At 46.6% G+C, this 19,924-nt stretch overlaps 1 protein-coding gene across 6 annotated transcripts in view; it reads left to right on the top strand.

The window, feature by feature from the left end:
• Nucleotides 1-19,924, top strand: part of LOC127435485 (huntingtin-interacting protein 1-related protein-like) — an 85,362-nt gene that overhangs the window by 20,578 nt on the left and 44,860 nt on the right. For 5 of the 6 annotated variants that reach the window (XM_051689032.1, XM_051689058.1, XM_051689049.1 and 2 more), the window contains exons 4-7: nucleotides 2,706-2,762; nucleotides 2,887-2,973; nucleotides 10,431-10,507; nucleotides 14,069-14,130. In XM_051689032.1, the coding sequence (XP_051544992.1) occupies nucleotides 2,706-2,762; nucleotides 2,887-2,973; nucleotides 10,431-10,507; nucleotides 14,069-14,130 (283 nt within the window). Of the gene's footprint in view, nucleotides 1-2,074; nucleotides 2,218-2,705; nucleotides 2,763-2,886; nucleotides 2,974-10,430; nucleotides 10,508-14,068; nucleotides 14,131-19,924 lie in introns of all 6 variants that reach the window. The other variant, XM_051689040.1, reaches the window with a different exon arrangement.

The following is a 19,924-nucleotide window of genomic DNA, read 5'->3' as shown; positions in this document are numbered from 1 at the left end:
TGTTCCCGGCCAAACTGAGAATAGAAAAGAAGAATGGTCGCAAAGTATTTACTTGTCCAAAACAGGCACTCTCCTTTATAAATACATTGGATTAAGCCATTTGATGTTTCTTATATTAGTGGACTGACTCGCGGTTCAGGGACTCTATTATCTGAGGAAGCTGGTTGCCATTTTTGTTTCTTTTTGTGTTGACTCTGCCTAGTGGCTGGAGTTTGTTTTATGGCATGACTCCAAGAAACTTTTGCATTGACGGAAGATTTTTTGTTACACTGAAGTTTCCGGCCAGAATGGATCCAAAATGGATTAAATTCATTATTTTCCTCAAAATTCTACAAACAATACCCCATAATGACAACATGAAATAAGTTTGTTTGAAATCTTTGCAAATTTATTAAAAATAAAAAAATGAAAAAAAAAAATCACATGTACATAAGTATTCACAGCCTTTGCCATGACACTCAAAATTGAGCTCAGGTGCATCCTGTTTCCACTGATCATCCTTGAGATGTTTCTACAACTTGATTAGAGTCCACATATGGTAAATTCAGTTGATTGGACATGATTTGGAAGGCACACACCTGTCTATATAAGATCCCACAGTTAACAGTGCATGTCAGAGCCCAAACCAAGCCATGAAGTCCAAGAAATTGTCTGTAGACCTCCGAGACAGGATTGTATCGAGGCACAGATCTGGGGAATGGTACAGAAAAATGTCTGCAGCATTGGAGGTCCCAATGAGCACAGTGGCCTCCATCATCTGTAAATGGAAGAAGTTTGGAACCACCAGCACTCTTCCTAGAGCTGGCCACCCGGCCAAACAGAGTGATCGGCGGAGAAGGGCCTTAGTCAGGGAGGTGACCAAGAACCCGATGGTCACTCTGACAGAGCTCCAGCGTTTCTCTGTGGAGAGAGGAGAACCTTCCAGAAGAACAACCATCTCTGCAGCACTCCACCAATCAGGCCTGTATGGTAGAGTGGCCAGACGGAAGCCACTCCTCAGTAAAAGGCACATGACAGCCCGCCTGGAGTTTGCCAGAAGGCACCTGAAGGACTCTCAGACCATGAGAAACAAAATTCTCTGGTCTGATGAAACAAAGATTGAACTCTTTGGCCTGAATGGCAAGCGTCATGTCTGGAGGAAACCAGGCACTGCTCATCACCTGGCCAATACCATCCCTACAGTGAAGCATGGTGGTGGCAGCATCATGCTGTGGGGATGTTTTTCAGCAGCAGGATCTGGGAGACTAGTCAGGATCGAGGGAAAGATGAATGCATTAATGTACAGAGACATCCTTGATGAAAACCTGCTCCAGAGCTCTCTGGACCTCAGACTGGGGCGAAGGTTCATCTTCCAACAGGACAACGACCCTAAGCACACAGCCAAGATAACAAAGGAGTGGTTACGGGACAATTCTGTGAATGTCCTTGAGTGGCTCAGCCAGAGCCCAGACTTGAACCCGATTGAACATCTCTGGAGAGATCTGAAAATGGCTGTGCACTGACGCTCCCCATCCAACCAGATGGAGCTTGAGAGGTCCTGCAAAGAAGAATGGGAGAAACTGGCCAAAAATAGGTGTGCCAAGCTTGTAGCATCATACTCAAAAAGACTTGAGGCTGTAACTGGTGCCAAAGGTGCTTCAACAAAGTATTGAGCAAAGGCTGTGAATACTTAAGTACATGTGATTTTTTTTGTCTTTTTTCGTTTTTTTTTTTTTTTTTTTAATACATTTGCAAAGATTTCAAACAAACTACTTTCACATTGTCATTATGGGGAATTGTTTGTAGAATTTTGAGGAAAATAATGAATTTAATCCATTTTGGAATAAGGCTGTAACATAACAAAATGTGGAAAAAGTGAAGCGCTGTGAATACTTTCCAGATGCACTGTAGGACTTGTTTTACTCGTTTTCCTCCAGCATTTTCAAAAGGTTCTTTGCTGTTGTTCAGGGATTTATTTGCACTTTTTGCACAAAACTATGTTCTTCTCTGGGAGACAGAATGCGTCTCCTTCCTGAGCAGTATGATGGCTGCGTGGTCCCATAGTGTTTATACTTGCGTACTGTTGTTTGTACAGATGAACGTGGTACCTTCAGGCATTTGGAAATTGCTCCCAAGGATGAACCAAACTTATGGAGGTCCACAGTTTTTTTTTTTTTCTGAGGTCTGATTTCTTTTGATTTTCCCATGATGCCAAGCAAAGAGGCACTGAGTTTGAAGGTAGGCCTTAAAATACATCCACAACTACACCTCCAATTAAGTACACCTCCTATCAGAAGATAATTGGTTAATTGTCTAAAGGCTTGACATAATTTTCTGAAAGTTTCCAAGCTGCTTAAAGGCACAGTTAACTTAGTGGATAAACTTCTGACCCACTGGAATTGTGATATAGTCAATTAAAAGTGAAACAATCTATCTGTAAACAATTGTTGGAAACATTACTTGTGTCATGCACAAAGTAGATGTCCTAAACGACTTGCCAAAACTATAGTTTGCTAATATTAAATCTGTGGAGTGGTTAAAAAATTTGTTTTAATGACTTCAACCTAAATGTACACTATGTAAACTTCTGACTTCAACTGTATATAGCTGACAATGCTGTACCTAATAAACAGCCCTTATAATCTTAGAATACTATAATGAATGTCTCTTGTTGTTTGAAGCAAATAGTGTTCTTCCATACTAATTATATCCTTTATTCTTACCAGAGCTTACAAGACTGCATGAGACACTACAGCAATATTGCCGAGACGGGGTTACTATGGGTAAGTCCAAGTTCATGTTCACCAACCATCATTTCAGATTTCAAAAGTAAGAATTTATTTTTAACAGGTTTGATAAAAAGACAGAAACTGTTTTATGACTGATGCAATTCATTCCCATCTTCAGAATAACATTCGAGACAGGCATGGATATGGACAGCTGGTTTCTCTACATGCCAAACTCCTCTGCACTAAAATGGAGTTCCACACTAAGGTACATTTCAAACTCTGTGATTTATTTTCACTTTTGACAAACTGATTATTTTAAATATTATAAATGTAAATGTATACAAGTAAACCTCAGTTAACTCGACAGTTAAGGTGTGTACTTTATTAAGGGTGCACTCAGTATTTTTGGTTCTTTAAAAAAGTGTTACTCCTAAAAAAACGCTCACATTAAATGAAGAATCCAGTCCTATCAATGGCCTAAGCTGTTTTGTATTACATGGAGTGTGACACCTCATGTTGAGATCACATAACCAGCCAAAAGCCACTCGCTTTATGTCTGTAATTTCCATATTCTTGGATACATCTCCTCGTGGAGTAGCACATTTCTATCTGTATATGAAACTGGAAAGCATCCATGCCGCTACATGCCCGAATGAAGCCAAAAATGACTACAATATCATCCAGTCAAACATAAACAAAAAATTAATGAGTGCAGCTTTAAAGGTTGTGTTGAGATAAAACGTCATTATTCATAACAGTTCATACATGGGAAGTTATTCCATGAATGGACTGTTATGAAACATGAGGACTATTGTGAATTCATAGTCAGTGGTCTTTAAAGCATGCAGTACACTACAGTAGGGGTATGACCAAAATCTTAAATCACTTTATAAGTAATATTATATCATGGTAACAGTATCACAATTTATTTATTTTTTTCCAGAAAACTCTAAAATGTGGTAACGCCTAGTTTATGATAATCCAGTAAAAAATACTGTGCAAATGAAATGTACATTTTTTTTTTTTTTTTTTGTAACTTGATGGATGCAAGCCCTAAAAGATAACATTGATGAATAAGATTTCTGGCACCAGCAAAAAAAACAAAAACAAAAAAAAAAAACACCTTCACTCTAAAAGGAGTTAAAAATGTCATGGTTACTGGTGTAACCTCCGTTCCCTGATGGAGGGAACGAGACGTTGGTGTCGATGTAGTGACACTAGGGGTCACTCTTGGGAGCCTGAGACACCTCTGGTCTTTGATAAAAGGCCAATGAAAATTGGCGAGTGGTATTTGTATGCCACTCCCCTGAACATAAAAGGAGCTGGTATGCAACCACTCATTCAGGTTTTACGCTGAGGAGCCGATATAAGGTCCGGCCATTTCAGCGGGTAGTTCAGCGTTGTGGCAGGAGGGACCAACGTCTCGTTCCCTCCATCAGGGAACGGAGGTTACACCAGTAACCATGACGTTCCCTATCTGTCACTCACTCAACGTTGGTGTCGATGTAGTGACACTAGGGGTCCCTAGACAAAACGCCACAGGGCTGAACTGTGTTACGTGAACTGGCGGTGTGCGGTGGGCAGACTTGCTGTGTGCCTCATAGCCAGCACACCAGGTCCACACGTAACCTCCCCCAACACAGTTATGAGTGTCGAACGGCCCTTTTTGGGGACAAGTCGACTACCCAGAGATAGAGACAGGCTTAACCCAGTCGTGGCCTCTTTCCCCTTCTCTTTTTCCACTCCCTAAAAAAGAAGGGGGATTATCCGACTGGGCCGCCAAGTCTAGTCGGGGGGTGTCCCTCCCAAGGGGAGGACACCGCGGAGACCACACCTCGCCCCAAGAGAGGGGGGGATATTTAAATGGAAGAATACATCACATGGTCTTTCCAACCATGTGGAGAGCCTTCAAGGTAGATCCTGCCCAATGGGGGAGGAGTTACTACAACATGGAGACTGGGGCAGAGGGGCTCTGCCCAAGGAAGATGCAGTTTGCCAGCAGGGAAATGAATTAGCGGAAGATATAGATCGCATGGGGTTAGCCTTACAGGGAACAGCCACATGCGGAGCACCTACCCCAGAACCGGGCTCTTAGTTAGCGCGTGTACTGGGCCGGCAGCGAGTCTCTCCGAAAACTCGACTGCCACAGGGCTCGGAGGAAGTCAACCAGGGAACCACTTTTGTGAACACTACTGGGAATTAACAGCGCTACACCCAGCTATCCCGGACTTATCCGCTTGTGTTGCGTGCCACTACCTGGGACGAAACCGGTTCCACCCGGAGGTTGTAGAACCTTGCAAAGGTGTTGGGTGTTGCCCAACCCGCTGCTCTGCAAATGTCTGTTAGAGAGGCACCTCTGGCCAGGGCCCAAGAAGCCGCTACACCACGGGTAGAATGGGCTCGTAACCCTACCGGGGGCGGCATGTTTTGGGCGAGATATGCCATAGTTATGGCGTCAATGAGCCAGCGGGCAATCCTCTGCTTGGAGACAGCGCTTCCTTTCCGCTGTGCACCAAAGCAGACAAAGAGCTGCTCAGAGACTCTAAAGTTCTGCGTGCGATCCAAATAGATGCGTAAAGCGCGCACCGGATACAGCAACGACAGGGCTGGGTCTGCCTCCTCCTGGGGCAGCACTTGCAGGTTCACCACCTGGTCCCTAAAAGGAGTGGTGGGAACCTTGGGCACATAGCCCGGTCGGGGTCTCAGGATCACATGAGAATAGCCCGGACCAAACTCCAGGCAGGTTTCGCTGACAGAGAACGCTTGCAGGTCACCTACCCTCTTGATGGAAGTGAGCGCAGTCAGGAGGGCAGTCTTCAAGGAGAGTGCCTTAAGCTCGGCTGACTGCAAAGCTCAAAGGGGGCTCTCTGTAGACCCTGAAAAACTACAGAGGTCCGATGAGGGAACGAGGCGCGGCCTGGAGGGATTCAGCCTCCTGGCACCTCTTAGGAACCTGATGATCAGATCATGCTTCCCTAAGGACTTACCGTCGACTGCGTCGTGGTGTGCTGCTATGGCAGCAACGTACACCTTCAAGGTGGAAGGGGACAGCCTCCCTTCCAACCTCTCTTGCAGGAAGGAAAGCACTGATCTGACTGCACATCTCTGGGGGTCTTCCCGACGGGAAGAACACCACTTAGCGAACAGACGCCACTTAAAGGCATACAGGCGCCTTGTAGAGGGAGCCCTAGCCTGAGTGAACGTGTCTACCATTGCAGGTGGGCGACAGCTTAGGTCTTCCGCGTCCCGTCCAGGGGCCAGACATGGAGATTCCAGAGGTCTGGGCGTGGGTGCCGGATGGCGCCCCTTCCCTGAGAAAGAAGGTCCTTCCTCAGGGGAATTTGCCCGGGGGGAGCTGTCGCGAGGAGCGTGAGGTCCGAGCACCACGTCTGGGTGGGCCAGTAGGGTGCTTACCAGGACGACCTTCTCCTCGTCCTCCCTGACCTTGCACATGGTCTGTGCAAGCAGGCTCACTGGGGGAAAACGCATATTTGCGAATGCCAGGGGACCAGCTGTGTGCCAGCGCATCTATGCCGAGGAAGGCCTCGGTCAGGGCGTACCAGAGCGGGCAGTGGGGAGGATTCTTGGGAGGCGAACAGGTGCACCTGTGCCTGTCGAATCGACTCCAAATCAGCTGAACCACCTGAAGGTGGAGTCTCCACTCTCCCTTGAGGGTAACCTGTTGTGACGGCGCGTCCGCCGAAGTGTTGAGGTTGCCCAGGATGTGAGTGGCTTGCAGTGACTTGAGGTGCTGCTGACTCCGTTGGAGGAGACGGCGGGCGAGTTGTGACATACAGCGGGAGCGCAGACCGCCTTGGCGGTTGACATATGCTACCGCTGCCGTGCTGTCTGTCCGAGCTAGCACGTGCTGGCCCTGGATCAACGGCCGGAACCTCCGCAGGGCAAGCAGAATTGCCAGTAACTCGAGGCAGTTGATGTGCCAACGCAGCCGCAGACCTGTCCAGAGGCCGGCGGCTGCGTGCCCATTGCCAACAGCGCCCCAGCCCGTTTTGGAGGCGTCTGTCATGACCACGACGCGCCTGGAGACCAGTTCTAGGGGAACACCTGCTCGTAGAAACGAGAGGTCGGTCCAAGGGCTGAAAAGATGGTGACAGACCGACGTAATGGCCATGCGGTGTGTCCCATGGCGCCATGCCCGTCTCGGGACTCGAGTCTGGAGCCAGTGCTGAAGCGGCCTCATATGCATCAACCCGAGCGGGGTGGCCACCGCCGAGGATGTCATATGCCCCAGGAGCCTCTGAAAAAGTTTCAGTGGAACCGCTGTTTTCTGTTTGAACGCCTTCAAACAGGCCAGCACCGACTGGGTGCGCTCGTTCGTAAGGTGCGCCATCAAGGAGACTGAGTCCAACTCCAAACCGAGAAAAGAGATGCTCTGAACCGGGAGGAGCTTGCTCTTTTCCCAGCTGACCCGAAGCCCTAGTCGGCTGAGGTGTGAGAGCACCAGGTCCCTGTGTGCGCATAACACATCTTGAGAGTGAGCTAAGGTTAGCCAGTCGTCGAGATAGTTGAGAATGCGAATGCCCACCTCCCTTAACTGGGCAAGGGCAGCCTCTGCGATCTTCGTAAAGACGCGAGAAGACAGGGACAGGCCGAAAGGGAGGACTTGTACTGATACGCCTGACCCTCAAACGTGAACCGCAGGAAGGGTCTGTGTCGAGGAAGGATCGAGACGTGAAAGTACGCATCCTTCAGGTCTACCGCCGCGAACCAATCTTGATGCCGGACGCACGCTAGAATGCGTCTTTGTGTCAGCATCTTGAATGGGAGTCTGTGTAAAGCCCGGTTCAGTACTCGCAGGTCCAAGATTGGACGCAACCCACCGCCTTTTTTCGGTACAATGAAGTAGGGGCTTTAAAACCCTTTCTTCATCTCGGCTGGAGGGACAGGTTCTATCGCGTCCTTCCGTAGGAGGGTATTGATCTCCGCGCAAGGTAGCAGCGTTTTCGTCTTTCACCAAGGTGAAGTGGACACCGCTGGACCTGGGCGGATGCCCGGCGAAGTGAATCGTGCAGCCGAGTCGGACGGTCCGGACCAGCCCTCGTGACGGACTGGAAGGCGCAAGCCATGCGTCCAAGTTCCGCGCAAGGGGGACCAAAGGGACAACGTCATCGGATGTACCGGCAGGTGGGGCCTCGCGGCGGGGCGGAGCTCGAGGTGCCACACCACGTCGTGGCCGTGCTGAGTCCGAGGACATCGAAGCACTTACCTGGCTCCTTGTGACCACCCCCGGAACAGCCTGGGACGGGGGAGGAAGTGGCCTGTCCTCGTGACCCGTGGAGACTATCACATCGGGGGCGGATTTGTGCCACAGCTGGGCGCTCAGGGCGGGAGACCACCGCTGGAGCGCCAACCTGCCAAATGGAGTGGTGGACGGTGGTCGTGATGCCAGCTGTACACACCGGATACGTGACCCAGGGAACAAGGAAACCACTCTTGCTGAGCTCTTGAGTACTGCAGCCACTTGGGCATGCAGCGCAATTAAATGCAAAAGGTAACAAAAAGATGAAGATCTGCTTACCAGCTCCAGAGCAGCGGGTTTTGTTTTCCCTGGGTCGCCCGTCTCAAGGGCACTTTGAAGCCTTTCATGGGTTCTGGACAGCCGCGGACGGGTGGCGTCTGCTTCCTGCGGTGGGCTCCACGCCAGGGCGAGGCCAGGCCGAAGGGGCGGGCTGCGGCGGAGCCGGTGCAGTCACCGCAGGGGGACGCCCTTGGCGATGAGTAGATGGGGTGCGGGATCTTGAGCCGTGCCGGGGCAGGATAAGCTGGCTAGCATCCATCTACTGCTCTACCATCGAGAACTGCTGGGCAAAGTCCTCGACGGTGTCGCCGAATAGGCCCGCCTGGGAAATGGGGGCAGCAAGGAATCGTGTCTTGTCGGCCTCACCCATCTCGACCAGGTTGAGCCAAAGGTGGCGCTCCTGGACCACTAGTGTGGCCATCGTCCGCCCGAGAGACCGCACCGTGACCTCCGTCGCTCGGAGAGCGAGGTCAGTCGCCGAGCCCAGTTCCTGCATCAATCCCGGGGCGGAACTTCCCTCGTGCAGTTCCTTTAGCGCCTTGGCGGACTTGCAGGTGAGCCATGGCATGCAGGGCGGAGGCGGCTTGTCCAGCGGCACCGTAGGCCTTGGCCGTCAGAGACGACGTAAACCTACAGGCCTTGGACGGGGGCTTTGGGCACCCGCGCCAGGTGGCGGCACTCTGCGGGCATAGGTGCACCGCGAGCGCCTTTATCCACCGGGGGATTGCCAAATAACCCTTGGCCGCCCCACCATCGAAGGTAGTGAGAGCGGGGAAGCTGAAAAGATTGGGACCGGGCAGTAAAAAGTGCCTCCCGCGACCTTGTCAGCTCTTCATGCACTTCCGGGAAGAAAGGAACGGGGCGGGGCGTGGCTTTGAGCGGCGCCGCGAGCCCAGGAACTAATCACCGAGCCGCGAGGGTTCAGGGAAGAGCGGTGAAATCCACTCTAACCGACGCTCGCGGCTGCCCGGGAAAGCATGTCGTCATCTCCGCGTCAGCCTGTGACTGGGCGATCGACCCCGAAGGGAGGAGCCCAGCTGAGGCTTCCGATTGGACGAGCCCGCTCTCCGATGCTGTGCTCAAGAGCTCATCACTTTCGCGGGCTCCGAATAAGAGGTCGAACTCGCCGTGAGACGAGCCGGCAGACTCACCCGGAAGCCCGATTGGGGCAGACGAGCGTGCTGGGGAATGGGAGGTCCGTGGGGGGATACCCGGCGGAGGCAGTCCCATTGGGGTCCCCAAATCACCCCCAGTGCTAGCCGCGCTGGCCTCAAACCCGTGGGTAAAAGGACCGAGGCGGGAGCCTCTGGGGTGGCTCGCTTTCTTACGAAGGCGAGCCGCGACCGCAACGTTGCCATGGACATATTCTCGCAATGAGAACATGACCATCCACGAACGCTGTCTCCACATGAGCAGTGCCCAGACACGAAAGACAGTGATCGTGACCGTTAGAAGGTGAGAGATAATGAGCACAACCAGGAATAACACACAATCAGAAAAGCATCTTTAAAAAGACGCATCTTTTAAAAAGACGTTCCGTGTGTGCGCTCTTTTAGAGAAATATATACTCTTTTAGAGGAGAAAAATGCTCTTTCAGAAAATATACTCTCTAGTTTTTCTGCTGAAGCACCCAGGGGCGTTCTCTGCAGTGTACCAGTGCAGAGGAGGGAGAAGCCGCTGAAATGCGCCGTCAGATCCAGCAGAGGTGAATGAACAGTAGTATTCAGCTCAGTGAGCATGACCGTTCGGCTCCGAAGAGAAAATCTGAATGAGTGGTTGCATACCAGCTCCTTTTATACCCGTATGTTCGGGGGAGTGGCATGCAAATACCACTCGCCAATTTTCATTGGCCTTTTATCAAAGACCAGAGGTGTCTCGGGCTCCCAAGAGTGACCCCTAGTGTCACTACATTGACACCAACGTCGAGTGAGTGACAGATAGGGAACCAAAGATATTATAAAACACAGTTTCTACAATGGTGAACCATCATACCACCCAGCCCTACACTACAGGAAAAGAGATCTAAATGATAATATGACTGCTGTAAAATATGTAGATTTCATATGCAAAATGCACAAATGATGAAGGGAAAATTAATGGAAAGGTGCAGACTGAAAATATAAAATGTCTCACTCATGTAAACTACAGTTGGTAACTTGTGTTTCGCTTTGTTCTCTTTGCAGCATTCTGAAATCCCAGCCAGTCTAGAGGCCTCAGATGAAGTCCTGGAGCACACAGCAGGAACAGACATCAACAATGTGTATGTTAAATTCTTTCTCTGTGTTTTTATCACTTCTGTATTATATCTCAGCAGAAATGGCTTTTAGGACCTTCAATGGGTAAGTTCACCCATCATTCATAATTTTACTCACTTTCACATCATTTCAAACCCATATGAATCTTATCTGTGGAACACAAATGGAGAAGTTTGGCAGAATGTCTAGCTGCTCTTTTGTATAAAGTGAAAGTAGAAATTAAGCAATATCGTGAATATCACAGTGAGTTTAATCGCAGTGATTTTAAAAGAGCACATCATTAGACTAATTTCATCATTCTTCAGGGATGCACAATTAATCAAAATAACATCAAAATCATGATATGGTCATATGACATTTTTTAAACTACAAAAAGCTTCAAAAAATATATATATATTAATGGCCAGCATGGTTTCAGTGCGCTTCAGAATATTAAATATTATGCTTTGGTGTGTTTATTGAGTGAAAAACTATGAAAAACATGCCTTCATTATTTTTAACTAGATTTTACTTTATGCATTTGGGGTGTAACGATTCACTCATCTCACGATTCTCACGATGCTGAACTCACGGATCGGTTCACGATTCTTTAAACTAAGCCTGAATCAAGAAAAGTTAAGATTGAAAGTTTTTTAATAATTATTACTTTAAAGACATATGGAAAACAGCTCATTTCCTTTAAAATGTTTCTAATAGTACTGTTGTTAAAAGTGTTAAATGATCCATCAGAGATGTACTGGGACTAAACTTCTGCCCAGAAGGGCAATGGTGACACCAAATGGAAATATTAATAATTCTGCTTGCTGAATATATGGAATTATGTTAGATACATGTGCTGCTTACACACTGTCACTGATTACACATTTAAAATAGAATTTTCTTAAATATTGTCTCTGATTTTATCTAAATATTTTAAAAATATATCCTTAATGGAAGTGCATGCTTATCCAGTTAAATAATAATAATTTACTGATGAAATCAAATCAGACATGACATTTGACATTAGGATTATATTCTCCCATAACATTATTATACATAATATTCAGCATTATATAAAGTAGATTAATATGGCACTGTCATTAAACCTCTGTAAACTTAAATTTTCTCTCGCACAGTCAGAGTAGATCACTCTTGTGCTTCAAACGGACATTGGATCCCTTGTGCTTGAAAGGCGCGTCTCCTGCTCCTGATTTCAGTTTCCGCCGAACTCATCGTACAACACCTGTGGCTTCTAGTTAGCGGTCATATTTTAGAGCTCCTTGTGTTCAATAAAGTGATTTCCATTTGTATGCCCGTGTTACGTAGACTTAGAATGTTGCATGCTTTGGATAGTACAGATGCTAAAATAGTAATAATTAAAAAAAAATGATGCACATCATCACATTTTTGAACCACGATGTATTGTGCCATGATAAACCGTTACACCCCTATTATGCATTAAACATTTTTAATCTGCTCTTCTAGAATGTTGGTTAATTTGAAATGATGGTTCCTCTAATTAAAAATCACTTTTAAGTAATTTTGGAGCAAATACATAATTATCTAGATATTTATTGAATAGGCTGAAAATTATTGCCTAATTTTTTTAGCTATATCGCCCAGCCCTACTGTTGTGATGATTTATCTTGTAAGAAAAAATAATACAAATAATATAATTAAATATAATAATAATAAGAAGAAGAAGGAAAAGAACAAGAAATAATTAAAGAAAGAAAGAATTATACAAAGCATATTTGTTATATGGAAACTATAAATGGAATAGTCACATTTAAAATGGGCTTTTCATTTAGTTTAGCCCCATGTCCGGTTTTATCCGAATACATATACAGATCATTTTGCCATTGTGACAGATACAGACACAGATACAAATAACAGCTTTGCTGCACACCCCTAGTGGCTACTTTGAATAATTCTTCTTCTTCTTTCGGCTGCTGCTCCCGGTAGGGGTCACCACAGCGGACACACCATCAATGATCCACATATTTCACTTGGCACAGGTTTTACGGCAGATGCCCTTCCTGACACAACCCCAAATGGTTGGGGGACTCTCACTCACACCTACCAGGCAATTTAGAGTCTCCAATTCACTTAACCTGCATGTTTTTGGACTTGTGGGGGAAACCGGAGCACCTGGAGGAAACCTACTCGAATACAGGGAGAACATGCAAACTCCACACAAAAAGGCTTGGTTGAGGGGGGACTCGAACCCCGGACCTTCTTGCTGTGAGGCGACCTTCTACCATGCTGCCCTGGCTACTTTGAAGAATTAAAAATAGAAAATAGTTTTGATTTGTGTAAAAAAAAAAAAAAAAAAAAAATTATAATTCCCACTCTCCTATTTGTGTTATCCCATAGTTTTGATGACTTTGCTATTTTTCTAAAATGTGGAAAACTTTATGGAAATAGTATTATTTTAGTCTGACCTTCTCTTTTATGGCTTTCTAGATTTCTGTCATTTAAAAGGTTTAAATCTGGCATTCTACCTGAAGGCTGGAGTTATAATTTGGATCAATTAGTAAACATTTTAACAGTGGCCTGAAATGTATTGACTCATAACCCTGTGTAGGGCTGCGGGCGCATCCTGTTTGCAGTTATTTTCTAAGCCCCACCTCAAAAATATTACTGGCCAGTCCCACTTTAGGAACTGTTGTCATCTGCCATATTATCAGACAAGTTTTTGTCTTTTTTCTAATGTAAGTTTATGCAAGTCTTGTGTGATTGGATAGTTTTACACTGCATTTTACAGAAATTATCCAAAAATATTGCAAGATGTTGTTGTCAGGGCACTTAAAGCTGAAGTGTGTAATTTCTGCACCACTAGTGTCACCAAACAGAATTGTAAAAGTAAGCATTGTTTTTAAACAGCTTTTTCAAACACCCCTCCCATCTTCCATTGATTAAACAAACCGATAGACCCGGCAAAAACTCATGCCATTGGTCCAGCAAGTGTTGCTGTGTCAGACTGGACGGGCCACTCAAAACAAACAGAGCCATTTTTATGGCGCCAAAGATAGTGTTTACAGATTTCAAGGAAATCAACCTTTGAATGGCCTACGAAAAAAGTCTCTGCATAATAAGCTGGGACAGGAGAAAGTATTTTAATGACGAAAAAGTTACACACGTTAGCTTTAATACTGACACAAGGAACCCAGATACATGCTGAATTTTTTCTTTAGTTTTTAATCTTTTAATAAATATTGAGATGTGCATGCTGTAGATTAAACTATTTGGCAGTCCTCATTCCAAAATAAACCTGTTTATATCAGTAAGGACACCTACATTTGCTTATAACTTAATTTACCTTGATTCGCAGTCTCCACAGTTTTTAATCAACGTACTGCATTTTTAGCTGAAAATTGCACTGTTGATGGAAATCTCCAATTCATTCTTATGGGATGTTCTATAAAGCTTGCCTGAGCAGGCAACAATATTAACCAAGGGGGTCACAAGCTTAATGAAGGATCAGTTGTGCTTGTGCTTATTATTTGCACTATATGTTCTACACAGCCACATAATGCAGCTAAGATGTCAACTTGTAACTAAAAATTGTTTCTCTGCTCCTCCAGGTTCCAGCTCACAGTGGAAGTGTTTGATTACATGGACGTAGAGCTTCGATTAGCAGAAGCAGGTGAGTGTTCTGCATTTTTTTATTTCATATACAGTATATACAGTATATATATATATATATATATATATATATATATAGATAGATAGATAGATAGATATACACCGATAAGCCACAACATTAAAACCACATGCAATATTGTCTAGGTCCCCCTCATGCCGCCAAAACAGCACCAACTTACATCTCAAAATAGCATTCTGAGATGATATTCATCTCACCACAATTGTACAGAGCGGTTATCTGAGTTACCGTAGACTTTGTCAGTTCGAGCCAGTCTGGCCATTCTCTGTTGACCTCTCTCATCAACAAGGCATTTCCATCAGCAGAACTGCCACTCACTGGATGTTTTTTGTTTTTGGCACCATTCTGAGTAAATTCTAGAGACTGTTGTGTGTGAAAATCCCAGGAGATCAGCAGTTACAGAAATACTCAAACCAGCCCATCTGGCACCAACAGTCATCCATGTGATTATCTAATCAGCCAATCGTGTGGCAGCAGTGCAGTGCATAAAATCATGCAGATACAGGTCAGGAGCTTCAGTTATTGTTCACATCAACCATCAGAATGTGGAAAAAATGTGATCTCAGTGATTTCGACCGTGGCATGATTGTTGGTGCCAGATGGGCTGGTTTGAGAACTGAGAACTGAAAAACATTGAACAGAACTGGAGGGTATATATACACACACAAGAACTAATGAGGGGATTGAAGACAGGTGAGGATGATGTGGAACAGATGGAGGTGATGAGGGCAGTGCACTGTGGAAAATGGAGTCCAGAGGGAAACTTCAAAATAAGAGTCCAGGGTAAACATGAGGGAGACAGAACGTAACATTACTACCCCCGCCCCCCCCCCACAAGGCGACTCCTGGTGCCTAAAGATGGAGGGACAGGAGGAAACAGGTGACCAAAAGACAGGGGTGGAGTCAGGAGGTTTGGGGGGTGGCCTCAGGGTCGGGACAGAGTCAGGAGACCTGGGGGGTGGCCACGGAGCAGGGACAGGATCAGGAGCCCTGGGAGAAGGCCACAGGGCAGGAATAGGATCAGGAGGCCTGGGAGGAGGCCACAGGGCAGGGACAGGATCGGGAGGAGGCCGCAGGGCAGAGACAGGATCAGGAGGCCTGGGAGGAGGCCACAGGGCAGGGAAAGGATCAGGAGGCCTGGGAGAATGAATCATGAGAGGCGGAGCCAAGGAAGATGGAGCCATGGAAAGCTCGAGGGACGGAGTCAAAGGAGGCGGAGCCGTGTAAGACTCTGTGGGCGGAGCCATGGAAGGCGGAGCCGTGTAAGACTCTGTGGGTGGAGCCATGGAAGGCGAAGCCGTGGAAGACTCTGGGGGTGGAGCCATGGAAGGCGGAGCCGTGGAAGACTCTGGGAGCAGAGCCATGGAAGACTCTGGGGCGGAACCGAGGAAGGCGGAGTCATGAAAGGTGGAGCCGTGAGAGGCTCGAGGGACGGAACTGGGGATCCTGGTGCCTGGAGCGTAGCGAAAGGCTCGAATGACCAGGGTGGAGCCCTGAGGCGGAGCCAGTGGGTGTGAGGACCAAGGCGGAGCTGGAGTGAAGGAGGTCTCTGGTGAAGCCAAAGGCGGAGCCAGGTGACCGACTGAGCAAGGCAGAACTGGAGGGACTAGGGACCCCGGTGACGCAGATAGGCTGATGGCCCACAGTGGAGACAAGGAGACGCAGAGCGGAGGTGATGCAGAGGCATTGGAGGGTCAAAGCGGAGTCCAGGGTTCGGAGGGCGAAGGCGGAGGGTAGACAGATCTCCTTGTCTGTGGAGTCACCGGGGCTGATGGTTGAGCCGGTGACTTGAAGGGAACCGGCTGATCAGAGGAGGGAGGAGGAGCCAAGGAACGTGTCGAAGGAGGAGCTGTTGCTCATGTCATCGGAAATTGCTAACTCTCATTGGAAATTAATGACTGCAGGTCACTTTGTTGCTGCCATTAAACTCGCTCAACTTATATTGACAAGTGTGGTCTGTTTTTCGCACCCAGAATCATTCATCAGCCACTCTGTTAAAGTTACACTAAAATTTTCTTTCAACGTCCTGCTCTGAGCATTTTGAACATCATTTGAATTTGGAGCATATCTTTGTGTACATTATATGTTAATTATAAATGTAATGTTCAAATACAAGAATATAATGCCAGGGATTGTTTATGGCTTGCTTCTTCCGTATCACTGAGTTACAATTATTTACAGATTGGATAGTATTTGAAAATACTAAATATTCTTATTATGGTTATATAGGAGTGGTGGTGGTGTAGTGGGATAAAGCACATAACTGGTAATCAGAAGGTTGCTGGTTCAGTCCCCACAGCCATCATCATTGTGTCCTTGAGCAAGGCATTTAACTCCAGGTTGCTCCAGGGGGATTGTCCCTGTAATAAGTGCACTGTAAGTCGCTGTGGATAATGCATAAATGTAAATATATATATATATATATATATATATGTATATATACACACAAAAACAAGAATATTTAGTATTTTCAAATGCTATCCAATCTGTATCCAAGTGCTGGATGCAAAAATGTAAATCTTTTATTTCTTAAGAAAAAGAAAAACAAAACAGTAATCCACAGAATCCTCAGAGAAGGAATAGCGGAATCCGGCTAGTAATCCACAGCTGCGACCAGTCCTTTTAGCTGGAAAGAGAGAGCTGGAAACACTCCTGGGAACGAGTCAGTCCTCCAGTGAGTCTGAGAGAAGGGAGACACAACTGGGCTGGCAGAGCAGAGAGAGAGAGATATGAGCATCCAAATGACCACAGAGAAAAAGCGAGATCCGGAGCAGGGCAGATGAGATCGGTCGAAAACCGACACAGACAAAAACAGAGGAACAAAACAGAGAGGTGAGATACGTAGGTCTAGATTGAACTGTGAAACGCACAGCAAACACCATGCAACAATCAGACAAATACTGAAGGAAGAGAGTGAGCTAAATAGACCAGAGAAAATAAGCGACAGGTGGAGATAATGATAGCGGAGCTGGTGCGAGTAATTATCTCAATGAACAATCAAACAAAGAAGCATCACCTGACGCTCCAGAGAGGACAGACCCATGATGATGGAAGTCATCAATAAGGGAATGGTCCAGAATATCTCGAGCTGGGACCCAGCATCTCTCCTCTGGACCATACCCCTCCCAGTTAACCAGATATTGATGCCTTCCTTGAAGCCTGACATCCAACAACCTGCGAACCACATAAGCAAGTGCACCATCAACCAACGGCAGAGGAGGCAGATCAGGGAGGGTGGGAGGATGTAGTGGAGATCGGAAAATAGGCTTCATTTGGAGACATTAAAAACAGGGTGTAATTGTCTCATGGCATGGGGCAACTTGAGGCGGACAACCACCAGAGAAATGACTTTGACAATAGGAAACAGACCAATAAATTGTGAGGGGAATGTTACGGGATGAGAGCCACACCTTTTGGCCCAAGACGTAATGAGGAGGTGCGGTCCGGTGCTTGTCCGCCACAGCTTTAATCTTGCTCCCCGCTTTGAGAAGAGCCTGTTTAGCTGATATCCAGGTGCGACAGCAGCGTTGGATAAATGAATGGACCGAGGGCACCACAACCTCTGGTTCACGATCGGGAAAGAGTGGAGGTTGGAATCCAAAGTTTGTAAAAGTCCGGCCAGGGGATGATTAGAAGTCTTCCCTCTGGCACAGACAGAACAAGCCAAAACAAATAGTCCTGCCTCATGGATGGCCACCAGAAATGTTGCCGAACCACAGCCAATGTGTCTCATGCCTGGATGACACGCTATCCTCAAAGAGTGGCCCCACTGAAGGACCACGGATCGAACCGACCATGGAACAAAGAGCACACCAGCCGGCACTCCTGCCAGAGCCGTCATTCCCCCAAGCGCCTCCCGCACCTTAGACTCGATCTCCCAAGAAACGATAGCGAGGAGGGGAGGATCGTATCAGGAGATCCCACGTGATAGAATTCTTCCAAGATGCGGGAGAGCTCGTCAGGTTTGATGTTTTTAGACCCCAGCCGGTAGGAGATGGTAAACTTATATCTACTAAAAAAAGAGTGCCCAACGTGCCTATGTGGAATTAAGACGTTTGGCAGTACTGATATACTCCAAATTCTTATGGTTGGTCCATACCAAATATGACATTTCAATGCCCTCTAACCAGTGCCACCACTCCCCAAAGGCTAGCAGTTCTCGATTACCGACGTCGTAATTCTGTTACACCGATGATAGGCAGTACGAAAAGAATGCACAGGGATGCAACTTGCCATCCTTGGGTGAATGCTGGGAAAGAGTCGCACCCACGCCCACCTCTGACGCGTCGACCTCCACCACAAACTGACGAGAAATGTCAGGAGTAATAAGGATAGGTGCAGGTGAAAAGAGTGCCTTAAGTTTAACAAAAACCTCATGGGTCAGAGACGACAGCAGAATTTGGTTTTGGTGGAGGTCAGACTCGTGAGGGGGGTGGCTACCGTGCTGTAATTATGAATAAATAGTCGGTAGAAATTGGCAAACCCAAAAAAATCTCTGCAAAGCTTTGCAAGAGTCTGGGGTGGGCCAGTCAGTGACTGCTCTCACTTTTGACGGATCAATGCGAACACCCTCAGATGACACAGTGTATCCCAGGAATGAAACTGACTGCACATGGAACAAGCACTTCTCTGCCTTCCCGAACAGCTGATTCTCAAGCAGATGTTGCAGCACTCGCCTGACGTGCTCAACATGCACCTGGAGAGATCTGGAGAAAATCAGAATGTCATCCAGGTACACGAAGACAAAGTGATCAACTATGTCATGGAGCAAGTCATTGACGAGTGCCTGGAAGACGAAAGCGCATTATAAAGGCTAAAGGGCATAACAAAGTATTCGAAGTGCCCAGTGGGGGTGTTGAAGGGCGTTTTCCACTCATCCCCCTGCCTCACCCTGACAAGATGGTAAGCATTGCGAAGGTTCAACTTCATGAAAGAAGTGGCTCCCTGCGTGTAATGCTGACAGTTTTTCCATTGCCTTAAACCAATCACTGAAGGTTGAAGCAATTTGTCCAAGTTTCTACAAGCCAAGTAAAATCTTGATATTTTACTGAATCCGAATACTTACATGCATTTTTTGGTACTATCATGGGTATAATGACTTTAAAACAGGCCATCTGCTAAAAGGTCAATGGAAAGTGAGAATGACTTGTGCATTTCTACGACTGGGGTAAAAGAAATGAGTAAACAGTGGCACACACACACTTAGGGAACCTCGAAACTACATCAATGTTATTAAATAATCTGAAGTCATTAATATTTGTAAACATGTTACAGTAACTTCACCTGAAAATGTAGCCTATCAATGACATCACGATCTTAATCCCCAGATGTGCAGTTGTTACTCAGAAATATCTGACCGCTAGATGGCGCCATTGACCAATTAGAATCTAGTATTCCAGAGGGCCGTGTAATAAATCATGACAAACTATATAAGCTTCAACAACCCTAGCAGAAAACAAATCTAAGCAGTATATCAAGTAAATAACTTCACCAAACAATAAACAGTTACACATCCTTCCAGACTGATGTACCGTCACTGCCATTCTCTACTGCAGCTTCCCCAGCCACCACACACGCGACACAGTAGCCAATCCTTCTTCTCTGTGCTTTTGGACATTATGTAACCCCCAAAGACGTACGCCTGCAATTTCATGACAAATCTGCCCCGGCAGCTCAAAATTGTAATTGTTATTGTAGGCTTTAAAAGTCAGTCAGGGTAAGGTGAGTACACATTGTTTATGTACTCGCTCAATAATGGAATTTTATTAATTGTTAA

This window comes from Myxocyprinus asiaticus, chromosome 4, assembly GCF_019703515.2.
Source record: "Myxocyprinus asiaticus isolate MX2 ecotype Aquarium Trade chromosome 4, UBuf_Myxa_2, whole genome shotgun sequence".
In the NCBI taxonomy this organism is placed as follows: domain Eukaryota; kingdom Metazoa; phylum Chordata; class Actinopteri; order Cypriniformes; family Catostomidae; genus Myxocyprinus; species Myxocyprinus asiaticus.
This window is presented reverse-complemented; position numbering and strand designations above follow the sequence as displayed.